At 45.2% G+C, this 20,069-nt stretch overlaps 1 protein-coding gene across 4 annotated transcripts in view; it reads left to right on the top strand.

The window, feature by feature from the left end:
• The window catches only part of LOC147420529 (protein ROOT INITIATION DEFECTIVE 3-like), a 33,898-nt gene extending 14,098 nt beyond the window's left edge, over positions 1-19,800 (top strand). Inside the window, exons 2-8 of one of the 4 annotated variants that reach the window (XM_086504736.1) lie at positions 16,595-16,699; positions 16,955-17,088; positions 17,159-17,321; positions 18,257-18,456; positions 18,587-18,711; positions 18,842-19,095; positions 19,211-19,800. In XM_086504736.1, the coding sequence (XP_086360862.1) occupies positions 16,673-16,699; positions 16,955-17,088; positions 17,159-17,321; positions 18,257-18,456; positions 18,587-18,711; positions 18,842-19,095; positions 19,211-19,369 (1,062 nt within the window). In that variant the 5' untranslated portion in view covers positions 16,595-16,672 and the 3' untranslated portion in view covers positions 19,370-19,800. Of the gene's footprint in view, positions 1-16,594; positions 17,089-17,135; positions 17,322-18,256; positions 18,457-18,586; positions 18,712-18,841; positions 19,096-19,210 lie in introns of those variants that run through there. The other 3 variants (XM_086504738.1, XM_086504739.1, XM_086504737.1) reach the window with 3 other exon arrangements.
• The last annotated feature ends 269 nt before the right edge of the window (positions 19,801-20,069 follow it).

Here is a 20,069-nt window from a genome sequence, read left to right as displayed (position 1 = left end):
AGTAGCCTTCCCGAAGGGAGTATCCAGCTACTATCTCCCCATCCAGTATCCGTGTGAAAATATCTGCAAAATCTGTATCTGTGGCACACTGATCGACCATATCCTCGAAGCTCCTATGATGTATCGCGGAAATAGCCAGAACCAACGGTTTCTGAGACAAAGCATCTGCCACCACATTCTTCTGTCCCTGCACATGGACAATCTGGAAGTGAAACTGTGACAAGATGTTCGCCCACCGCATCTGCTTTTCCGAAAGCTGCTTCTGTGACAAGAAGTAGCGCAAACTCTGATGGTCTGTAAAGACAATAAAATCCGCTCCGAGTAGGTAATGCCGCCACTGAGTAAGAGCATGGATAACCGCCAAAAGCTCTTTCTCATAAATCTGTGCTGTCATCTCCGGCCTAGAGAACAAACGGCTCTCGTAAGCTATGACATGGCCTTCTTGCATCAAGACTGCACCCAGACTACGACCACAAGCATCACAATATACTTCGAATGACTTCTGCAAGTCCGGCAAAGTCAAAATAGGTCCCGTAGTCAATTTCTCTTTCAATGTCTGAAAGGCAGTCACCTCTGTGGGTCCCCACGAAAAAGGTACTCCTTTCTGTGTCAAGATATGCAAAGGGGAAGCAACCTCTGCAAACTTTCGTATGAACCGCCTGTAGTATGAACATAGTCCCAAGAAGCTTCTAACTTCATGGACAATCCTCAAATCGGGCCAATCACGGATAGTCTCTATCTTGGCCGGGTCCATTTGCACTCCTGTTGTGCTGCTGACACAATGTGTCCCAAAAAGTGTATCCATGGTAGGAAAAAATTCACTTTTCTTTGCATTAATCACTAGCGTGTGGTCTCGTAATGCCTAAAAGACTTGAAGCAGATGATCTCTGTGTTCTGCCTCATTCTTCGAGAAAACAATGATGTCGTCAAAGAAAGTGCCAACAAATAGCCTGTACTCTCGAAAAATCCTGTCCATCATCCGGTTAAATGTCGCAGGAGCATTGGTTAAGCCAAAAGGCATCACCAAAAACTCAAATAACCCAAAAGTCGTCCGAAAAGCTGTCTTGTAGACATCTCCTGGCGCTATCCTGATCTGATGATATCCACTCTTCAAGTCAATCCTGCTAAAGCACGAGGATCCCTGTAACCTGTCGAGTATATCATCGATCCTAGGAATCGGAAATCTGTTCTTGATGGTGATTTCGTTGAGAGTGCTATAATCGATGCACATTCTCCAAGATCTGTCTTTCTTCAAAATCAACAACACTGGAGAGCAATACGGTGAAGTACTAAGCTGGACAAGACCCTTTTCCAAGAGGTCTTTCACTGAGTTCATAATCTTTTCATTCTGTACTCGGCTCACACAATAAGGTGGCCGATTCGGTGGCGTGCTTCCAGATATCAGATCAATGGTATGATCTTCAGGCCCTCTCAAAAGCAATCGGCATGAGCGTGGAGAAAAAAATCTTGGCGTTCTTTTCTTCAGGTCAAAACATATTCAACTTTTATCCATGGTTCAGTTCTCCCAAAAGAATGAGTAAGAAAACTGAAGTTCATCAAGTACAATCTCTAAGCCCTTCATTTATCAAAGTCGCTTTCTCGGCCCGGTAGTCAACCACGGCGTAGTTCTTGTGGTACCAAGGGATCCCGAGTAGAACGTCACTCACGTGCCCTGAACACCCCTGTCATTGCAAACGAAGTTTGCCAATGCTCGGTGTAATGGCAACATCCCATCCGGGTGCCAGTCGAACTACCTCCGCCAGTGGCGTCAGTCTGTCGGGCGCAGTTCCAAATCGAGCCGCCAATTCAAAGTGAAAAGAAGTTGGCCTTGGCTCCTTCAAAAGAGCTTCTTGATCCTTCACTTTGCCCCAAAAAAAAACGGCAAAGTTTGTACTTTCATTCATTTGATTCGATGCAAGTCCCACGCCATGTGGTACCAGTTCTGCTTTTCTATCTGCCTTTTCTGCCACATTCCTCAGCTGCTCTCGAACTCTCAGACCTGTCGTCGTCTTTATCATTCTGTTCTTTCTGTGCCTTATCAGGGCACTTTGCGGAAATATGTCCATGTTTCCCGCATCCAAAGCACTTCCCCTCTCTGATGAAGCGAGCTCTCTCCTCAGGAGTAAGCTTGGGTCGTGCATCCTTTTTTTTTTTCTCTGGGTTGCTCTTTTTCATTCTACTTTCATTCCCAGAAGTCTGTTTGGCTCGTTGTGTCATGGCCTCATCTGTGGGGTAGGTCAGACTGCCAGAGTGAATGGCAAAGCCCCGCTTCGCATGACTCATCAACTCCTGAATAGAAGCTGACTTCTGTTCCAAGCAGTGATCTCGGATCTCTGTAGGTAGACCCAATGTAAACCGCTCAATTTGTTCTCTGAACGAGATCTTCTTGAATGAAGAGGCGGGTAGAAAAGAGCTCCAGAATCTTTCACAATAAGAATTCACTGTATCGCTCTTGGTCATCCGGAGATGGTTCCAAGCAGCTCGTATATCTCGCTCAAACTCTTGAGTCAACCAAGAAGAAATAAAAAAGCCTCTTGAATTTCAGCCATGTAACTGGCACAGTCTTGCTTAATAGAAGCGTGGACCACCAAGTACGAGCATTCCCCTCAGTGTAAGAGGCAGCTCTCCGAATCTTGGAGTGCTCTGAATAGCGTCCTCCCGTGAAAGCGATGTCAAACTGCTGTATAAGAGACAAAGCCTTCGAAGCATCTGAGTATCCTGAAAAGTATCAAACTTGATCGAGTGGCCACCTTCCTTAAACTCTCGGACTTTCTTGCTGTTATCTTCGAGAAAGTCATACTGGTTGGCTTTGTAAAAATTCTTCTTGTTCGCATAAAACTTTCCGTCATCGGAATCTGAGTTGTCTGTAGACGAGTCCTCAGTAGAACTGTCAGTCTCTGGGCGAGATGTAGCCTTCTTTGCCTTTTTCTTGCCCGTTCCGAAGCTTTGTGTCTTGCTTCGCTTTTTGCTTTTTTTTTCTGTCTTCTTCGCTCTAATCCGAGGAGCTAGAAGAATTGTCAGAAGAAGAAGAAGAAGAACTGGGTACTCCTTCAAATCGAACACGCTTCTTCCGTTTCTTTGCTTTGTCGAATGTCGACTGACGACCCAAATATCCCGGGAAGTCAGTACCTTTGTTCTGCTTTTTGCCGTGCTTTTTGCCTTTCTTTTGCACGTCGAAAAGCTGAGCAATCCGTGCATCAACCACGTTCTCCAATTCCTTCTCCGTATATTTCTTGGAGGTAGAAGGTTTCTTGAGAGCGGGTTTCGGGAGTGGTGTTGTGGTTCTCTGCCACTCCATCTGTACCTCTTTCAAAGAGGTCTGGTTCATATATTTTACCATCTTCGGGTCCTTGGCAAAATTGAGCATCATCTTTGTTGCATCGCCAATCAATTGACGACGCTCCATCTCTGTTTGCTCCGCCTGAGTAGGCCGAGGCGGGCCATACTCTCTGTCTGAATCTTCGTTGTGATCCCAGCCCGCATCTCCAGATGCAGAGGGAGTCGACTGATCATTGCCTGAAGCCATAGGTGCCGCGGAAAAAAAAAATTCGGGGATCGGATTTCCCGTAGAAGAGAAATCGGCCGTGCTCTAATACCACTGTAACAAACTTGGACACTCCAAGTCAAGAATCAACCGCGACAGCACCAAATAACCACTTCAAAACAATTCACAGATCACAATAGATTTGCACTGGCCCGGCGGAGTTCCGTGCCTAGAGATATTGGCCCCAAAGACTGGCGCCCCTTTCGGTATTTCTTTTTGTATTAATCAATCATCAAAGTACAAGAGAGCGGTTAGGGTTTCACTCTCAGACTCTGCGTCCAGATGCTCTGAGAAGTGAGGCCCTCACCACTAATTTAAAGGTTACAAGGGATGCCCAAAAGCAGAGCCCCAAAAGCTTTTAAAATCAAAAGCATCAGTTCTCTCTCTCTCTTAGAGAGTCTTTTCTCTTTTTTTTTTATAAAAAAAAAGCAAAAGCAAAATTCGCGTCGCTCATCATTTTCCATGTTTTTTTTTTTTTTATAATAATCCGCCTCCGCGATTTCCGGAATTTAGGGTTTTTGGCAAAAATTAGGGTTTGCAGGAATTTTAGGGTTTTTGGCAGAAATTAGGGTTTTTGCTGTCCGCCACGTCATCACTTTGTGACAGTTAGCACGCCTATGCAATGAGTTTGACTTGCCTGCCAAGGCACCTATGCTTGGTTGTGATAGCTAGAGTGCTATATGTCTGGCAAAGAACGCCATGTTTCATGCACACACAAAGCATATTGATGTGCAGCATCACTTCATACGAGAAGTGCTTGAGGATGGCCTTATTACATTGGTTAAGGTCCATACATCACAAAATCCAGCCGATGCTCTCACAAAGTGCTTACCCAAAGCACAACATCATCTATGCATAGAGATGGTGGGAGTCACGTAGCTTAAAGGCCCCATTTATGTCTTTAAGTGGGAGGTTGTTGGGTTAAAGGCTTAAATAACCCCTTTTTGTACATTTTTATACTTTGTCCAGGTTCATATTGAACCTGGACACATTTTTTAAAGGTCATTTATAATAAAAGCGGGAAAATCCAAAACTCACTTATTGAGTTTTCCCCAAAAACGTGAGCCCTCTCTCTTCTGCTTGCGCTTCCTCTCCTGCTGGCCTTCGCCTCCCCTCTCTGCACACACACTGCACTTCCTCGCGTGCTCTTTCACTTGCACACACCGCCGCGTGCTCATCACAGTGGGTGCAGCAGGGGAATTAGCATTACCAGACTCACCGCACTTCCGGGTGAAAATTGAAAACGTTGGGCTGATTGGCTGCTCTGGGCAGATGGCTCGCGAAGGGAAGCAAAACGCTAGGGCTGATCTGCAGGAAACTCTAAGGTTGATCTGGTGCTAGCTGATAACGTCCAAAATGGTGGTTGAGTTGCTCCCTTTAGAGGTGAAAATATTGCTTAAGAACTTTTTAGGACTTAGGTAGGGCAAACTTGGAAGACAAAGTTACGATTTATTAATAAACTTGACTTTGACAAAGTTTTTGGGTGAACTGTCGCACATCTGCCCACTTGAGAATTCGATTGACGCGGGGAATGGCTCGTTGGTTTCCTCTAACCTAAAACTAATGCACGCCATGCACGATGCCCTCTGAAGAGAAAACATCTGTCAAAACGCTTGTACAATCCATTTATGCAAGAGGGTTCCAAAACTAGAAAACCTAATCTAATGGACTCTTTCGGGCATGCAGGTCTTGCGAAGAGGCTCACAAAATTGCTAGTACTAATCCTCCTAGGATTTTAGACAGATAGGTATATAATTGGCTTTGGAAGTCGGATAAAGCATGTCCATGTGGCACACAGAGCCATGTGCACGTGACAGATGCTTATCCAACACCTGTATGGGTGGCCGACTCATAGCCAAGGGCCAATGCATGTGAGATGGAAAGCTTGTAAGGAGGAGGAAAGGCATCTTAGAGGCTAATAACACACTCTTAACAACCCACCTCAACAATAGATGCGGAGGAGTTGCTCAAGAAAATGCAAGAATCCTGACAAATCTGGAGGAGAAGAAAATCCGGAAGGAATGAGCCCCAAACCAACAAGACGGCGACCTGTATAACATGGTTGAGATGACGTTGATCAAGTCGTAGAAAAAAGGTGATGTTAGGTGCAACGGAATGATTGTTTGCGCTTTGCTCAAGATGAGTGCTCCGAACTGTCCTCAAGGTTCCTTTTAGTTCTTATGGAAGGGAGAGCCTTCCGTTCTTAATGGAAAGTGCTATGATCACGAACAAAGTGAATGGACAATGTGCGTGCAAGTGTATGAGACTGAGAGATAGAGAGAGAAGAGAGATACGACACCAGAGACGTCGTAAAATCCTCCTCCGAAGGCCCCACTCTCGTCGGCGAGAGTGGTCTACTTATTGATTGCACAAAGTGGTACTGTCAGGTGTAGCGGAATGAATGTTTGAACTTTGCTCAAGATGAGTGCTCCGAACTGTGCTCAAGGTTCCTTTTACGTACGGAAGGGAGAGGCTTCCGTTCCTTGAGTGAGAGAGCTCAATGGACACAAACAAAGTGAATGGACACTGTGAATGGAAGTGCATGAGACTGAGAGATAGAGAAGAGATTACGACACCAGAGACGTTGTAAAACCCTCCTCCGAAGGCCCCACTCTCTATGGCGAGAGCGGTCTACTTATGATTGCACAAATCTCTACAATGCTTGGACTTGCCGACGCTGTCGACGACGATGAGGACGACGACGAGACGGGCTGCAAACTGAAAACGCTAAGGGCTGAAATCTGCAAATCTGCTGAATTCTGACTCTATGTCGGTGACAATGTCGATGGCGACAATGCGACGACGATGCGCTGAAAACACAAGATGCTGAAATCTGCGTTTTCCGGGCTGAAATTGTTAACCTTTTGGAAACTGACCGTGTGGCGAGGAACTGCTGTGGAAAGGTGAGATCTATGAGGTTCGGGACTTGATCTGCGATGTTTGACTGCTGAAAACTAAAAACACTGGTCCTAGGGCTGATTCTGTCGCGATAGATCTGCAAAACGCTGAGGTTGCTGGCAGATGCAAAAACGCTAGGGCTGAAAATGGAGTTTCTGTCGCCGGGATTTTGCAGATGCAAAAACGCTAGGCTGATCTGGTGTGGTCTTGTTGCCGTGGCTCTGCAAATGCAAAACGCTGGCTGATCTGCGGTGTCTTGTCCAAAAACGCTAGCCAAGTTGCTGTGGAGCAAAAACACTAGAAGTTCTTGGGGTCCCGTTGAGAAGGTGCCTGTTGAGCGGTGCTCCTACTGCCTCTTCTGCCAAATAGTGCTAGCTCTAGTTTGCTTATGTACAAACTTAGCAAAATTGCCCTACCTACTTTTGTTGGGAAGTCACTTAAAAATAATAAGTGAAAAATACCAAAAATAGTGAAAATAGGCTAAATGCACTGGAAAATTTCCCTGACTGAATCTGATGGATTCTGAAGGGAATACTGATGATCATGCTGTGTGCAACCAGAGGATATGCATCTATGCTAAGTGACTGGGCATGCACGGTCTACGAATAGACTCACAAAAGTGCCAGATCACTTCTAAATCTAGACTGACTGGACTGATTGAACCTTGATCATGGTGTAGCTTGTCCACGGACACATAGAGTTGGATGTGTCACGTGACATCCCCTCCTTTTCAAAGTGAGGTACTGATACCGAACTGTATGGCGTCGAGGGAGATCGCTAATAGCATCCGGAATCTTGGAAGGGACTCTTCGCCGGCCCACTTTGATGTGTGGATCGTGACTCGTGAGGTACTTGAACTTCATAAAGGTCTGCAACTCTTGCTTCTATGGGCCGTGCCGGAAGCGACACAAAGTTTTATGAGTTTCCTTCGATGCTTCAACTTCGTTGAGAGTCATGCTTCTTTCTTCTTCAAGAATCTCCATGGCTGAAAATTCCTAAAACCATGAACATACCTATTCCATGTAAAGTGAGTGGAAAAAATCTTGTCTTCCTCAAAGACTGTGCATGCAATGTAGATGAACAAAGAGACGGAGTGCCAAACCGTTCACCACACACATGTAAACAATGAGATCGAATCTTTCTATTATGATCTAGAGCAATCAACTGTGGCAATTCACAATGGAAATGCCCATGCTTGGTGCTCATTCTTTCATGTGCTCTTTCTACAAATGTGTCATGCCAAGGAAGAGACATGGAATGTGACTTCCTTGAATGCATACTTTTCAGCTTTTCATGAACAATCGGCATACACCCGTGCTCATTCATGAGTGAAACGTGCTCAACGTACAATATGTCATGCCTAGAAAAAGGGATCACTTAAAGATGTTGACTAAAATATAGGAAACGGTCACGAATGAAAAACTCTCGAACAATGCGTGCGTATCAATCATGCGAACACATAATTCTTCCTGTGAGGGTTCTTTGGACCTAGGCTCGAGAGCCAAGTTCGATCCTTCCTGAGGGGGTTCTTTGGACCTAGGCTCGAGAGTCAAGATCGATCCTTCGTGATTGATCGAATCTGCAACGAGGTTAGCTTTGCCAGAAAAAGCCTTAACTAACTCATCATCCTTGTGAACAATCACGTCATCTTCATGCAACTCATCATGCTTGTGAGAAATCACATCTTGATCATGCAAATCATCATGCTCGTGAGAAATCACATCTTGATCATGCAAATCATCATGCTCATCATTATCATCCAAATCATCATGCTTATCATCATCATGCAAATCATTGTCATTCAAATCATGTGTGTCATGCTTTGGATAAGAAGAGACTGAGAGAGTCTCCTTTTCCTGATTCTCTTGTATCTGTGCCTGAACTTGAGAAAAGAGTCGCAAGAATTCTTTCATGTATTGATCGCTCTTGTCTTTGATGGCTTTGTTCTCGCGATCAAATTCGGCTTGTCTTGCTTTGTTTTCGTGATCAAATTTGGCTTGTCTTTTTTTGTCTTCCAAGCGTGCTTGCTCGTGCTCAGCTCTATGGCTGCCATTCCTTCTTTGTATTCACGATCTATGGCTGCCCTTCGTTCTTCGTAGGCCTTTCTTTCTGCTTCTCTTTTTGCTTTTCGTTCTTCGCGTTCTAACTTTCTTTCCATAAACAACTGCTTCAACTCCTCCATAGGAGTTAGTGCAATCCTTGGCATAGATGGGGAAGGGGGAGGGTCGGAAAAACCTCATGGTGGGGAAAATTCTTCTGCGCCTCTCTCATGCTCATCACCTCCAAGCGAAGTATTCATTCCGCTTCGAGTGATGACCATCCAATGAAGTCTTGGGTTCTTGTGGTCTTGGGTTCTTAAGTTCACGAGGAACTTGGGTTCTAGAGGGTCTTGGTTCTTGGCTTCTTGAGGGTTTTCTTTCGCTTGCAATATATGTTTGAGAAGGATCTTCTCTTCACCCGAGTTCTGCTCTTTTCCACGGGTGCACCCCTTGGCGGCCTTGTGCTCACACCAAGGTTGCTTTTTCCCACCTCACGTCGATTGGCCGGCCGCTAAGTGCACGGTCCGCTCTCAATGAGTGAAAAGAGGCACAATGGGAGGCTGGACAAGCCCTTCTGGGATTAGGAATCGATACGCCCAAGCGAACTTGGGTTCGTCTGACTTCAACAAGCAAAAAAAATTCTTGTGATTCTTGTGGTTCTTTCCTTGAGTGATACAGAACACTGCCAAAGCTTTGATACCAATGTCAGGTGCAGCGGAATGAATGTTTGAACTTTGCTCAAGATGAGTGCTCCGAACTGTGCTCAAGGTTCCTTTTACTTACGGAAGGGAGAGGCTTCCGTTCCTTTAGTGAGAGAGTGCAATGGACACAAACAAAGTGAATGGACACTGTGACTGGAAGTGCATGAGACTGAGAGATAGAGAAGAGAATACGACACCAGAGACGTTGTAAAACCCTCCTCCGAAGGCCCCACTCTCTATGGCGAGAGCGGTCTACTTAATGATTGCACAAATCTCTACAATGCTTGGACTTGTCGACGACGATGAGGACGACGACGAGACGGGCTGAAAAGTGAAAACGTTAAGGGCTGAAATCTGCAAATCTTGTATCTGCTGAATTCTGACTCTATGTCGGTGACGATGTCAATGGCGACGCGCTGAAAACGCAGATGCTGAAATCTGCGTTTTCCGGGCTGAAACTATTAGCCTTGTGGAAACTGACCGTGCGGCAAGGAACTGTTGCGGAAAGGTGAGATCTGCGAGGTTCGGGACTTGATCTGCGATGTCCGACTGCTGAAAACTGAAAACGTTGGTTGTAGGGCTGATTCTGTCGCGATAGATCTGCAAAACGCTGAGGTTGCTGGCAGATGCAAAAACGCTAGGGCTGAAAATGGAGTTTCTATCGTCGGGATTCTGCAGATGCAAAAACGCTAGGCTGATCTGCTGTGGTCTTGTCGCCGTGGCTCTGCAAATGCAAAACGCTGGCTGATCTGCGGTGTCTTGTCCAAAAACGCTAGCCAAGTTGCTGTAGAGCAAAAACGCTAAAAGTTCTTGGGGTCCTGCTGAGAAGGTACCTGTTGAGCGGTCCTCTGCTGCCTCTTCTGCCAAATAGTGCTAGCTTTAGTTTGCTTATATATAAACTTAGCAAAATTGCCCTACCTACTTTTGTTGGGAAGTCACTTAAAAATAATAAGCGAAAAATACCAAAAATAGGAAAAATAGGCTAAATGCACTGGAAAATTTCCCTGACTGAATCTGATGGATTCTGAAGGGAATACTAATGATCATGCTGTGTGCAACCAAAGGATATGCATCTATGCTAAGTGACTGGGCATGCACGGTCTACGAATAGACTCACAAAAGTGCCAGAGCACTTGTAAATCTAGACTGACTGAACCCTGATCATAGTGTAGCTTGTCCACGGACACATAGGGTTGGATGTGTCACGTGATAGGTACAATGCGGATGCAATGGACTGATGCAACTTGGGACTACGACGGTGATGACGACGACGACTTTAGGGCTGAAATCTGTGGTCTTCTATCTGCTGAATTTCGGGACTGTTTCGGTGGCTGAAAATGACTGTTTTGGCTGCGTTTTTGAGGGCTGAAAATGGGGATCTTCTGCAACCAACTAGGGCTGAATCTACTGCTGTCCAATAGGGCTGAAAACGCTGACCATCTGATGCGACAATGGCTGAAAACCAAAAACGTTGGGCTGCCTTGTATCGTTAGCAAAAACGCTGGCCTAATCTGGAACTGCAGGTAGCGTTAGTGAAAAACGCCAGAGGATCTGATGTGCTGGCGATGATCTGGAATGGCTGCAAACGGCAGGGCTGTGGGGTGCTGAGGGTATGCAAAAACTCTAGGCTGATGAGGGTGTGGGCGATGAGGGAACACCAAAACGCCAACGGTTCTGATGGGTTCTTGCTGAGAAGGTGCCTGTTGAGCGGGAGCTCCTGTTGCCTCTTCTGCCATTTAGTGCTAACTTGGGGTTGCTTATATATTTTCTTAGCAAAATTGCCCTACCTACTTTTGTTGGAAAGTCATTAAAAAATAATAAGTGAAAAATACCAAAAATAGGGAAAATAGGCTAAATGCACTGGAAAATTCCCTTGATGGAATCTGATGGATTCTGGTGGGAATACTGATGATCATGCTGTGTGCAACCAGAGGATATGCATCTACACTCAGTGACTGGGCATGCACGGTCTACGAATAGACTCACAAAAGTGCCAGAGCACTTGTAAATCTAGACTGACTGGACTGACTGAACCCTGTTATGCTGTAGCTTTGTCCACGGACACATAGGGTCGGGATGTGTCACGTGACATCCCCTCCTTTTCAAAGTGAGGTACTGATACCGAACTTTTTTTTGTCGAGGGAGATCGCCAATAGCATCCGGAATCCTGGAAGGGACTCTTCGCCGGCCCACTCTAATGTGTGGGTCGTGCGGTACTTGAACTTCATAAAGGTCTGCAACGCTTGCTTCTATGGGCCGTGCCAAAAGCGACTCAAAGTCTTCTGTGGCTCCTTCGGTGCTACATCTTCGTTGAGAGTCATGCTTCCTTCTTCTTCAAGAATCTCCATGGTTGAAAATTCTTGAACCCATTTCCAACACAAAACCATGAACATACCTATTCCATGTAAAGTGAGTGGAAAAAATCTTGTCTTCCTAAAAGATTGTGCATGCAATGTAGATGAACGTAAAGACGGAGTGCCAAACTGTTCACCACACACATGCAAACCATGAGATTGAATCTTTCTCTTATGATCTAGAGCAATTAACTGTGGCAATTCACAACGGAAATGCCCATGCTTGGTGCTCATACTTTCATGTGCTCTTTCTACAACTGTGTCTGCTAAGGAAGAGACATTGAATGTGACTCCCTTGAATGCATACTTTTCAGCTTTTCATGAATAATCCGCATACATCCGTGCTCATTCATGAGAGAAACGTGCTCAACATACAATATGTCATGCCTAGTAAAAGGGATCACATAACGATGCTGACTAAAATACAGGAAACGATCACGAATGAAACATTCGAACAATGCGTGCGTATCAATCATGCAAACATATAATACTTCCGGTAAGGGTTCTTTGGACCTAGGCTTGAGAGCCAAGATCGGTTCTTCTTGAATGATCAAATCGTCCTGTGAGGGTTCTTTGGACCTCGACTCGAAAGCCAAGATCGGTCGTTCGTGATTGATCGAATCTACAACGAGGTTAGCTTCGCTAGAAAAAGTATCCACTAGCACGTCATCCTGGTGAACAATCACATCATCTTCATGCAACTCATCATACTTGTGAGAAATCACATCTTGATCATGCAAATCATCATGCTTATCTTTGTCATCCAGATCATCATGTAAATCATTATCATCCAAATCATCATGTTTATTATCTTTGTCATTCAAATCATTGTGCTTATCATTGTCAATCAAAACATCATGCAAGTAATTGTCAATCAAATCATCATCATGCTTCACACAATCATGCAAATCCTGTGTGTCATGCATGCTTTGGAGAAGAAGAGACTAAGAGAGTCTCTGTCTCCTGAATCTCTTGCATCTGTGTCGACATGGGAGACAAGAGTCGCAAGAACTCTTGCATGTGTCAGTCGCGCCGTTCTTGTCTTGCCTTTCTTTCGGCTTCTCTTTCTGCTTTGTCTTCTGCGTGTCTGCGTTTCATTTCTGCCATTCTTTCTGCATCTCTTGCTTAGCGTTCTAAAATCTGTTCCAGAAACAATTGCTCCAAAGCCTCCATAGGAGTTAGTGCAATCCTTGACGTAGACGGGGAAGGGTCAGAAAAACCTCCTGGTGGAGAAAATTCTTCTTCGCCTCTTTCATGCTCATCACCTCCAAGCGAAGTATCCATTCCGCTTCGAGTGATGACCATTCTGAAGTCGTGGGTTCTTTTGGGTTCTTGTGGTCTTGGGTTCTTAAGTTCACGAGGAACTTGGGTTCTTGGGGGTCTTGGTTCTTAGGGTTCTTGGTTCTTGGGGTTCTTGGTTCTTGGGGTTCTTGAGGTTTTCTTTCGCTTGCAAACCGCGTTTGAGAAGGATCTTGTCTTCACCCGAGTTCTACTCTTTTTCGCGGGTGCACCCCTTGGCGGCCTTGCGCTCGCACCAAGGTTGCTTTTTCCCACCTCACGTCGATTGACCGGCCGCTAAGTGCACGGTCCGCTCTCAATGAGTGAAAAGAGACAGAAGGGGAGGTTGCACAAGCCCTTCTTTCTTGGGATTCCTGTCACTCTTCAACAAAACACGATTAGGAATCGACACGCCCAAGCGATTGGGTTCGTGCGACCTTAACAAGCAAAAAAATTCTTGTGGTTCTTTCCTTGAGTGATACAGAACACTGCCAAAGCTCTGATACCAATGTTAGGTGCAGCGGAATGATTGTTTGCGCTTTGCTCAAGATGAGTGCTCCGAACTGTGCTCAAGGTTCCTTTTAGTTCATATGGAAGGGAGAGCCTTCCGTTCTTAATGGAAAGTGCTATGATCACGAACAAAGTGAATGGACAATCTGCGTGCAAGTGTATGAGACTGAGAGATAGAGAGAGAAGAGAGATACGACACCAGAGACGTTGTAAAACCCTCCTTCGAAGGCCCCACTCTCGTCGGCGAGAGTGGTCTACTTATTGATTGCACAAAGTGGAACAATGCGGATGCAATGGACTGATGCAACTTGGGACTATGCCGGTGACGACGACGACGACTTTAGGGCTGAAATCTGTGGTCTTCTATCTGCTGAATTTCGGGACTGTTTCGGTGGCTGAAAATGACTGTTTTGGCTGTGTTTTCGAGGGCTGAAAATGGGGATCTTCTGCAACCAACTAGGGCTGAATCTGCTGCTGTCCAATAGGGCTGAAAACGCTGACCATCTGATGCGACAATGGCTGAAAACCAAAAACCCTGGGCTGCCTTGTATCGTTAGCAAAAACGCTGGCCAAATCTGAAACTGCAGGTAGCGTTAGTGAAAAACGCCAGGGGATCTAATGTGCTGGCGATGATCTGGAATGGCTGCAAACGCCAGGGCTGTGGGGTGCTGAGGGTATGCAAAAACGCTAGGCTGATGAGGGTGTGGGCGATGAGGGAACACCAAAATGCCAAGGGTTTTGATGGGTTCTTGCTGAGAAGGTGCGTGTTGAGCGGGAGCTCCTGTTGCCTCTTCTAACATTTAGTGCTAACTTGGGGTTGCTTATATATTTTCTTAGCAAAATTGCCCTACCTACTTTTGTTGGAAAGTCACTTAAAAATAATAAGTGAAAAATACCAAAAATAGGGAAAATAGGCTAAATGCACTGGAAAATTCCCTTGATGGAATCTGATGGATTCTGTTGGGATTACCGATGATCATGCTGTGTGCAACCAGAGGATATGCATCTACACTCGGTGACTGGGCCAAATAGACTCACAAAAGTGCCAGATCACTTCTAAATCTAAACTGACTGGACTGACTGAACCTGGTTATGATGTAGCTTGTCCACGGACACATAGGGTTGGGATGTGTCACGTGACAGGTGATGAAGAGGAACACTATGACCAAAAAAGGAGAGAGAGTTGCTAATGTGAGGAACCGGCAACAAATCCAAGTCAAGGGAGTCACAAGCATAGGAGGGAGAAAGCTGCAAAATGATGTGCCCTTCCAAGACAAATAGACACAATATCAGACACAGTTTTCTGAGGAGATCGTGCAAGTGCATCTCCTCGTCCTCATAGTCATATATCTCACATGTCTTCTCTGCATGTGAGCATTGAAGTCTCCCATGAGGAAGACCTCGCCCATGGTGTAGTACACGGTTTCTGTAGATAAGCATGCGTGTGGTGCTTGTCCATCTCCTCGTCCTCTCTAGTCTCCTCCTCTGTGATAGTGCATGACAGTCCTGATGGAGAGAAGTAGCAATGGGCTATGTAGACCACTCTAGATTGGGAAATCTCTAGGCAAAACCACATGTAGCGAGCCTTTGTATCTTGAACCACCACTCTAAGGTGTCCCTGTAGCTCTCGTTGGAAAAGTATGTCTACTCCTCCTGAGCTTCTCAAAGTCCCCTGTCTCATGGTCTATACGGACATCCATTGGTACCCCTCCACTCAAGGTAGTTCCCTCTGAGGGCTTCAGTCGTCTAGGCTGTTCCCATCATGAACTGTTGCGGTTCCACGCTGCAGTAAAAATCTCTTTAGGTGGGCTAGCTTGTGTCGCATAGGCCCCAAAATGCTAATCCATGGGCTGGCCATCAATGATGACCCGGCTATCTCTGTAGAATTCCTTTTTTCCCTCCTTCCTTGGCCGTAACACCCTCAGCACACATGCCTTGCGGGGCTCTAGCTGCATCCTTGTGAGGTCATCTGTGAACATCGGGAGCCGATCAGCTCAAAGTGGTCCCCTCATAGGTGGACTGCTAGCACTAATGGGCCACCTTATTGGATGATCAAGGAGGTGGGTAATGGGTGGCTGAGTCCTTTGTCCCCTGGCCATATGTGTGGTGCCACTTGGCATTGCCAGAGTGGCTTCATTGGCTGAAATATGCAGCTCTCAGTGAGATTCTCCCCTCGTCGACCGCCTGAATGCACCTGGCTAACCGCCTGATGAGGCTGGATCCTTCAAAGTTCACATGAAGGTTTTCTTTTAACCAATGACTATCTATAGGGTAGTCAACCGCCCATTGAAGACTGCGGGTGAGATGCTAGGTAATTGCCCACTGGGCTGTTGGTGAGCTGTTAGGCAACTTCCCGGTGTGCTGTAGGAACATGCGTGAAAGGCCCTCTGAAGAAGGGCTGGTCTGCCGTCCAGAATGAGTCCAGCTGAGGCCTGATCAACGTAGCTAGGATACTGGTCTGCTGCCCAACAATGAGGCTGCTACAGGGTCAGAACTGCGCAGCTAGGGCTGCTAGCCAGCTGCCAGTGACGCTGTTTGAGGGCCTGAACTGCCCAGCTAGGGCAGTTGTTCTTGGTCAGTCTGTCAATGGACAGCTGCTACTCAGTGCAGCTTCTGGCTGTCATAGAGGAAGCTGCTCTACCCCATGGCTCCTGTGACCTGCCCGTCAGATAAGATTTCTGAGGGACTAGAATATGCCGTGTACAAAGATGAAAAACTGCCCTCAAGGGGCTGCAAAACAGCTGTTCCGAGCACGGGCCTGTGTGGTTGTAGCAACCTCTAAGACCATTAAGCAATAATCAGCTGAGTAATACCATGATGGGTTACTGCCCACCAGATGAATTGAGTCCCGAGATTTGATAATCCCCTTGACTGGGTTGAGCAAAATATAAGGATAGTAACAATGCAGACTGACCACTTACGATCAGTCTTGGGTACAACCTAAAATCTTCTCTATTACTTGTTTATCAGAGTTCAGCGCCATTTCTACCTCACACGGCTTTGTCTATCATATAGCTTGGCTGTCCAAGGATAATTTCTACCGGACTGTTTTTAGAAAAATATTAGTATAGCTAACAGTGCGGACTGACTACGTATGATCAGCTCTGGGTACAACATATTATCTTTTCTATTACATGTTCATCAGAGTTGAGCGCCGCTTTGCCTATCATATAGTTTGGCTGTTTGAAAGCATAATTCATAAGATGATTAACCCGCTACCGGTACGGATTTTTTTTTCAAAATTTTCACAGCGAAAATTACAATATGCAGGTAGAAAGGCGATATCCTCTGGAGCCGATTGTGCCACTTGCTTGCACAAGCAATAGTGTCTACCTTGCAGGTGGTGGTATGTCTGGCAAAGTTTACCTTTGGGAGGTACTTTTCTATACCTTCATTGATTCAGCTTCTTGAAGTTTCCATTTCTAGCAGTTTCATATAGTCTTTGATGTGACAGGGATAAACCTACTTAGAGTTGAACTTTTATTTGAGTTGCTGACACCGTTCCACACTGAGATACAATTACACCAATTGTATCTCAGTATTTTTTCCTTGGATTTGTTGGTTTAACAAGCACTAAGGTGCACAGCAAAATGTTCTCATGTGTCCTGGCAGCACATTGCAACTTTTTAGGTTTCAAGCTGGAGTTTATTGGCTTCATGGACTGCGCATCATAAAGGAGTCAGCTGTCTGGTATTCTCCGAGGATAACTCTTTGTTGATTTCTGGGGCTGATGATGGCACTGTCACAGTATGGCCTCTAATGCGGTAGGTGGGCTTTTTGTGTTTTCATATTCTTAAGTAAGACACTGAAGGCTGTGCACATGGTGATTGGCAGCATTGTCGACAAAAGTGAAGAGAGACAAGCAACAACTCTCGTCATGCCAAAACTATTTCTTTATAGATGGGCGGGTCATAGAGCACCGGTGACAACAATTTTGTGTTGTGCTGGAGGCTCAAATGCTGTTGTTGTTACCTCCTCGTTGGATCAAACATGCAAGGTACTTGTTTTGCTGTTATTAACGGCCACATGTTTGAGGTTAGTGTGTGACTTTTCCTCGGTGGATTCATGTCAATTTTTGGAATTCAAAGCTGTGCATTGATGATTATCATCTGTTGCTACGTCATACTGCATGGCAGACGTCTTGGCTGTGCCATATAATGACTGGGCTGTTTTGTGCACGCTTCACGGACTTAAAAAGTATAGTTTCAGAAGCACATTGTCTTATCTCAATGTACCATGGCATACATTCTTAAAAGCCTTATCTTTATCGATCGATGTCAGTCATTTGGCTGATTTTTCCCCCCCTGGCAATGCAGGGTCTTCACAAAGTCATGCTTTATGTACACCCATGGGCTTAGATGGTATGTTCCGGGAACGACATTATTGTAGATAGCGTGTGGTCATAACATGCTCAAAAGCCTTCCTAATGGCTTCTCTATTTATGTGTTGGATGTTTGGCTGCCCCTCTTTCAATGAAGGAGGGTGTTTTGTCTATTCTAATCAGGGAGCTGACCTCCTTTTATGCAATCCAATTTTAGTAGGCATATATGTGCAATCATCTACAACAATGGAAGAAGTTTTTGCGGCTGAACAGAGGTTTTGTTTTGTAGTTCTTATGCCCTTTGTAAAGCTTTCCTATTCCATGTTAAATGAGAAGTATTGCGGTTGTGGCCTGCTTAGGTTTTTTGCTTTATGTTCACATTTGAATTCTGCAAATCAGACTTGTTGAAGGCCAGGAAAATTTCCTTTCGTTTCCTAGTTTCTCTCATGGCCAAAGGCATGTCAACTTGCTGACAAGGTCCCTAATTATACATTTGAAGCTCATGCATCCTAGTCCCTTTCTCTGTTATCTTTCATGTCAAATCAAGTAATGGGCCAGAAGCGTTCAGTAATACTGCTGGTTGTTACTAAGTAAGGGCAATATAAAAACAGGTATGGGGAATTGGGACTGGGAAGCTTCTTCGGTCATTTAGGTTGCAATCAGCAATTATTTCAGCTGTTTTGCATCAAAATGGACAATTGCTAATGGGGACAATGGCTGGAAAGATTATTGTATGCTTCCTGGATCTTTGGTATGCCCCTTCATGCACAGATGTGGCCCGGAACTCTTTTTCTGATATTTCTGCCCATAGGTAAGACATTGTACTCTCTCAAGGTTGCTCTGTTTTGTGATGGTCTTAAGTATGGGGCTCTAGACAAGAAGTCTCACACGTGTTACCAAAAGATCGGTGGTCTAAGATTTGGAAGTATCTTCCTTGGCAGTGCATCTGTAACAGCTTTAGCTTTGAGTGAGGATGGAGCGTCTCTCATATCTGGTTCAGAGGACAAATTTGTTCGCATGTGGGATATTAGAATGGGAGGCATCGTGAAGGAGCATCTTGTCAAAGGTAGGGTCCTGTGAACCGTCTTCTCTGCAGGAAATTGTTTAGAAGATGAAAAATTGTTGCTTGCTTGTAAACATTCTATGCCGCATTGCCTGATTGATGCTAATTTTGTCTTATAAATTGATTGATGAAGGTCCAGTGACCAACCTTTTGATGGTTCATGAAGGCTATGTGGCTGGTCATTGCAAGGAACATGATCTTAGCTTTCATAAGTCTAGACCATTGCAAGCTCCATTATTGGGGTCTCTTAAAACTTCAGTAGAAGAGTTTACTGCACTCAAGGATCCTGTGGTACAGCTTCACACATCAACCTCGAAATTTGAGCCGAAGACTGGTGGGTGTGTTTATAGCGCCCTGTGTTTGGAGAAACAGCTCTTTGAACTCCAGGTATGCAAAAGGTGTCTGCATTTTAGCATACCCTCTACCAAAAGTTGCATGGGCATCTTGCAGTCACCCACTTGTTTCTCAAGAGGGTCGTTTTCCTGGCTTCAATGATGTGCAGCATGAATCCACACCAGCAGCTTTGGAGATGAAGATTAGCATATTGAAAGAGAGGAATGCTGAGGCTTCTAAGACAAATGAAGAATATGTGAAGCAAACGGAGTTGCTGAGAGCATTGTACTCAGAAATTCATCATTCGGTTGTTGAAGAGGGGCATTAAATGGCCCCCTGCAGGCAACACATTGTTTCACAGGAGTGGTGTGTACTGGTTTCAGTGCAGCACGAATCCACACTAGCTGCTTTGGAGATTCAGATTAGCATATTAAAAAGGGAGGAAAGTCGATGTCTCTTAGACAAATGAGGATTATGTGAAGCAAATGGAGTTGCTGAGAGCATTGTACTAAAAAATATTGTCATTTGGTTGGTGAAGAGGGGCGTTGATTACATGAGGGTATGGAGTGGGAAGACAGAGCTGTATGTCTAGTATTTTGAGATCATTCCATCTACAAGTTTTTATGCATCTTCATCTTGTGCTCAAAGAGGGGGGTTGGATAAAAGACAATCTATGCCAGATTGTAGCTGGAAAATCATGTCGTGCTTTCTAGCGCGGCGTCTCTTAGTACAGTGGCCCCAAGAATCTCTCTCAGAAAAGAGCCATAATAACCATAAATGACAATAATAACGAAATGAATTGAATGACTAGAAATGAAGAAACATAACTCAATGCTCAGCTGAACGCCTGTACTGTTAATGTACCATCTATAGTGACTGGCTAGTAGCACACCCAGCTCCATACCAAGGACGATCAGGACAAGCAGATGTAGTGCTCAATATGCAATGGAGACTATGCTGCGACTCTAGACTGAAGGACACCAGACATACTGATGGACTGAAAACTGATATTATGAGACCCTTCATGA

Source organism: Adiantum capillus-veneris, chromosome 28, assembly GCF_014529385.1.
Source record: "Adiantum capillus-veneris isolate H3 chromosome 28, ASM1452938v2, whole genome shotgun sequence".
Lineage (NCBI taxonomy): Eukaryota > Viridiplantae > Streptophyta > Polypodiopsida > Polypodiales > Pteridaceae > Adiantum > Adiantum capillus-veneris.
The sequence above is the reverse complement of the archived record's forward strand: the minus strand, read 5'-3'. Positions and strand labels throughout refer to the sequence as shown.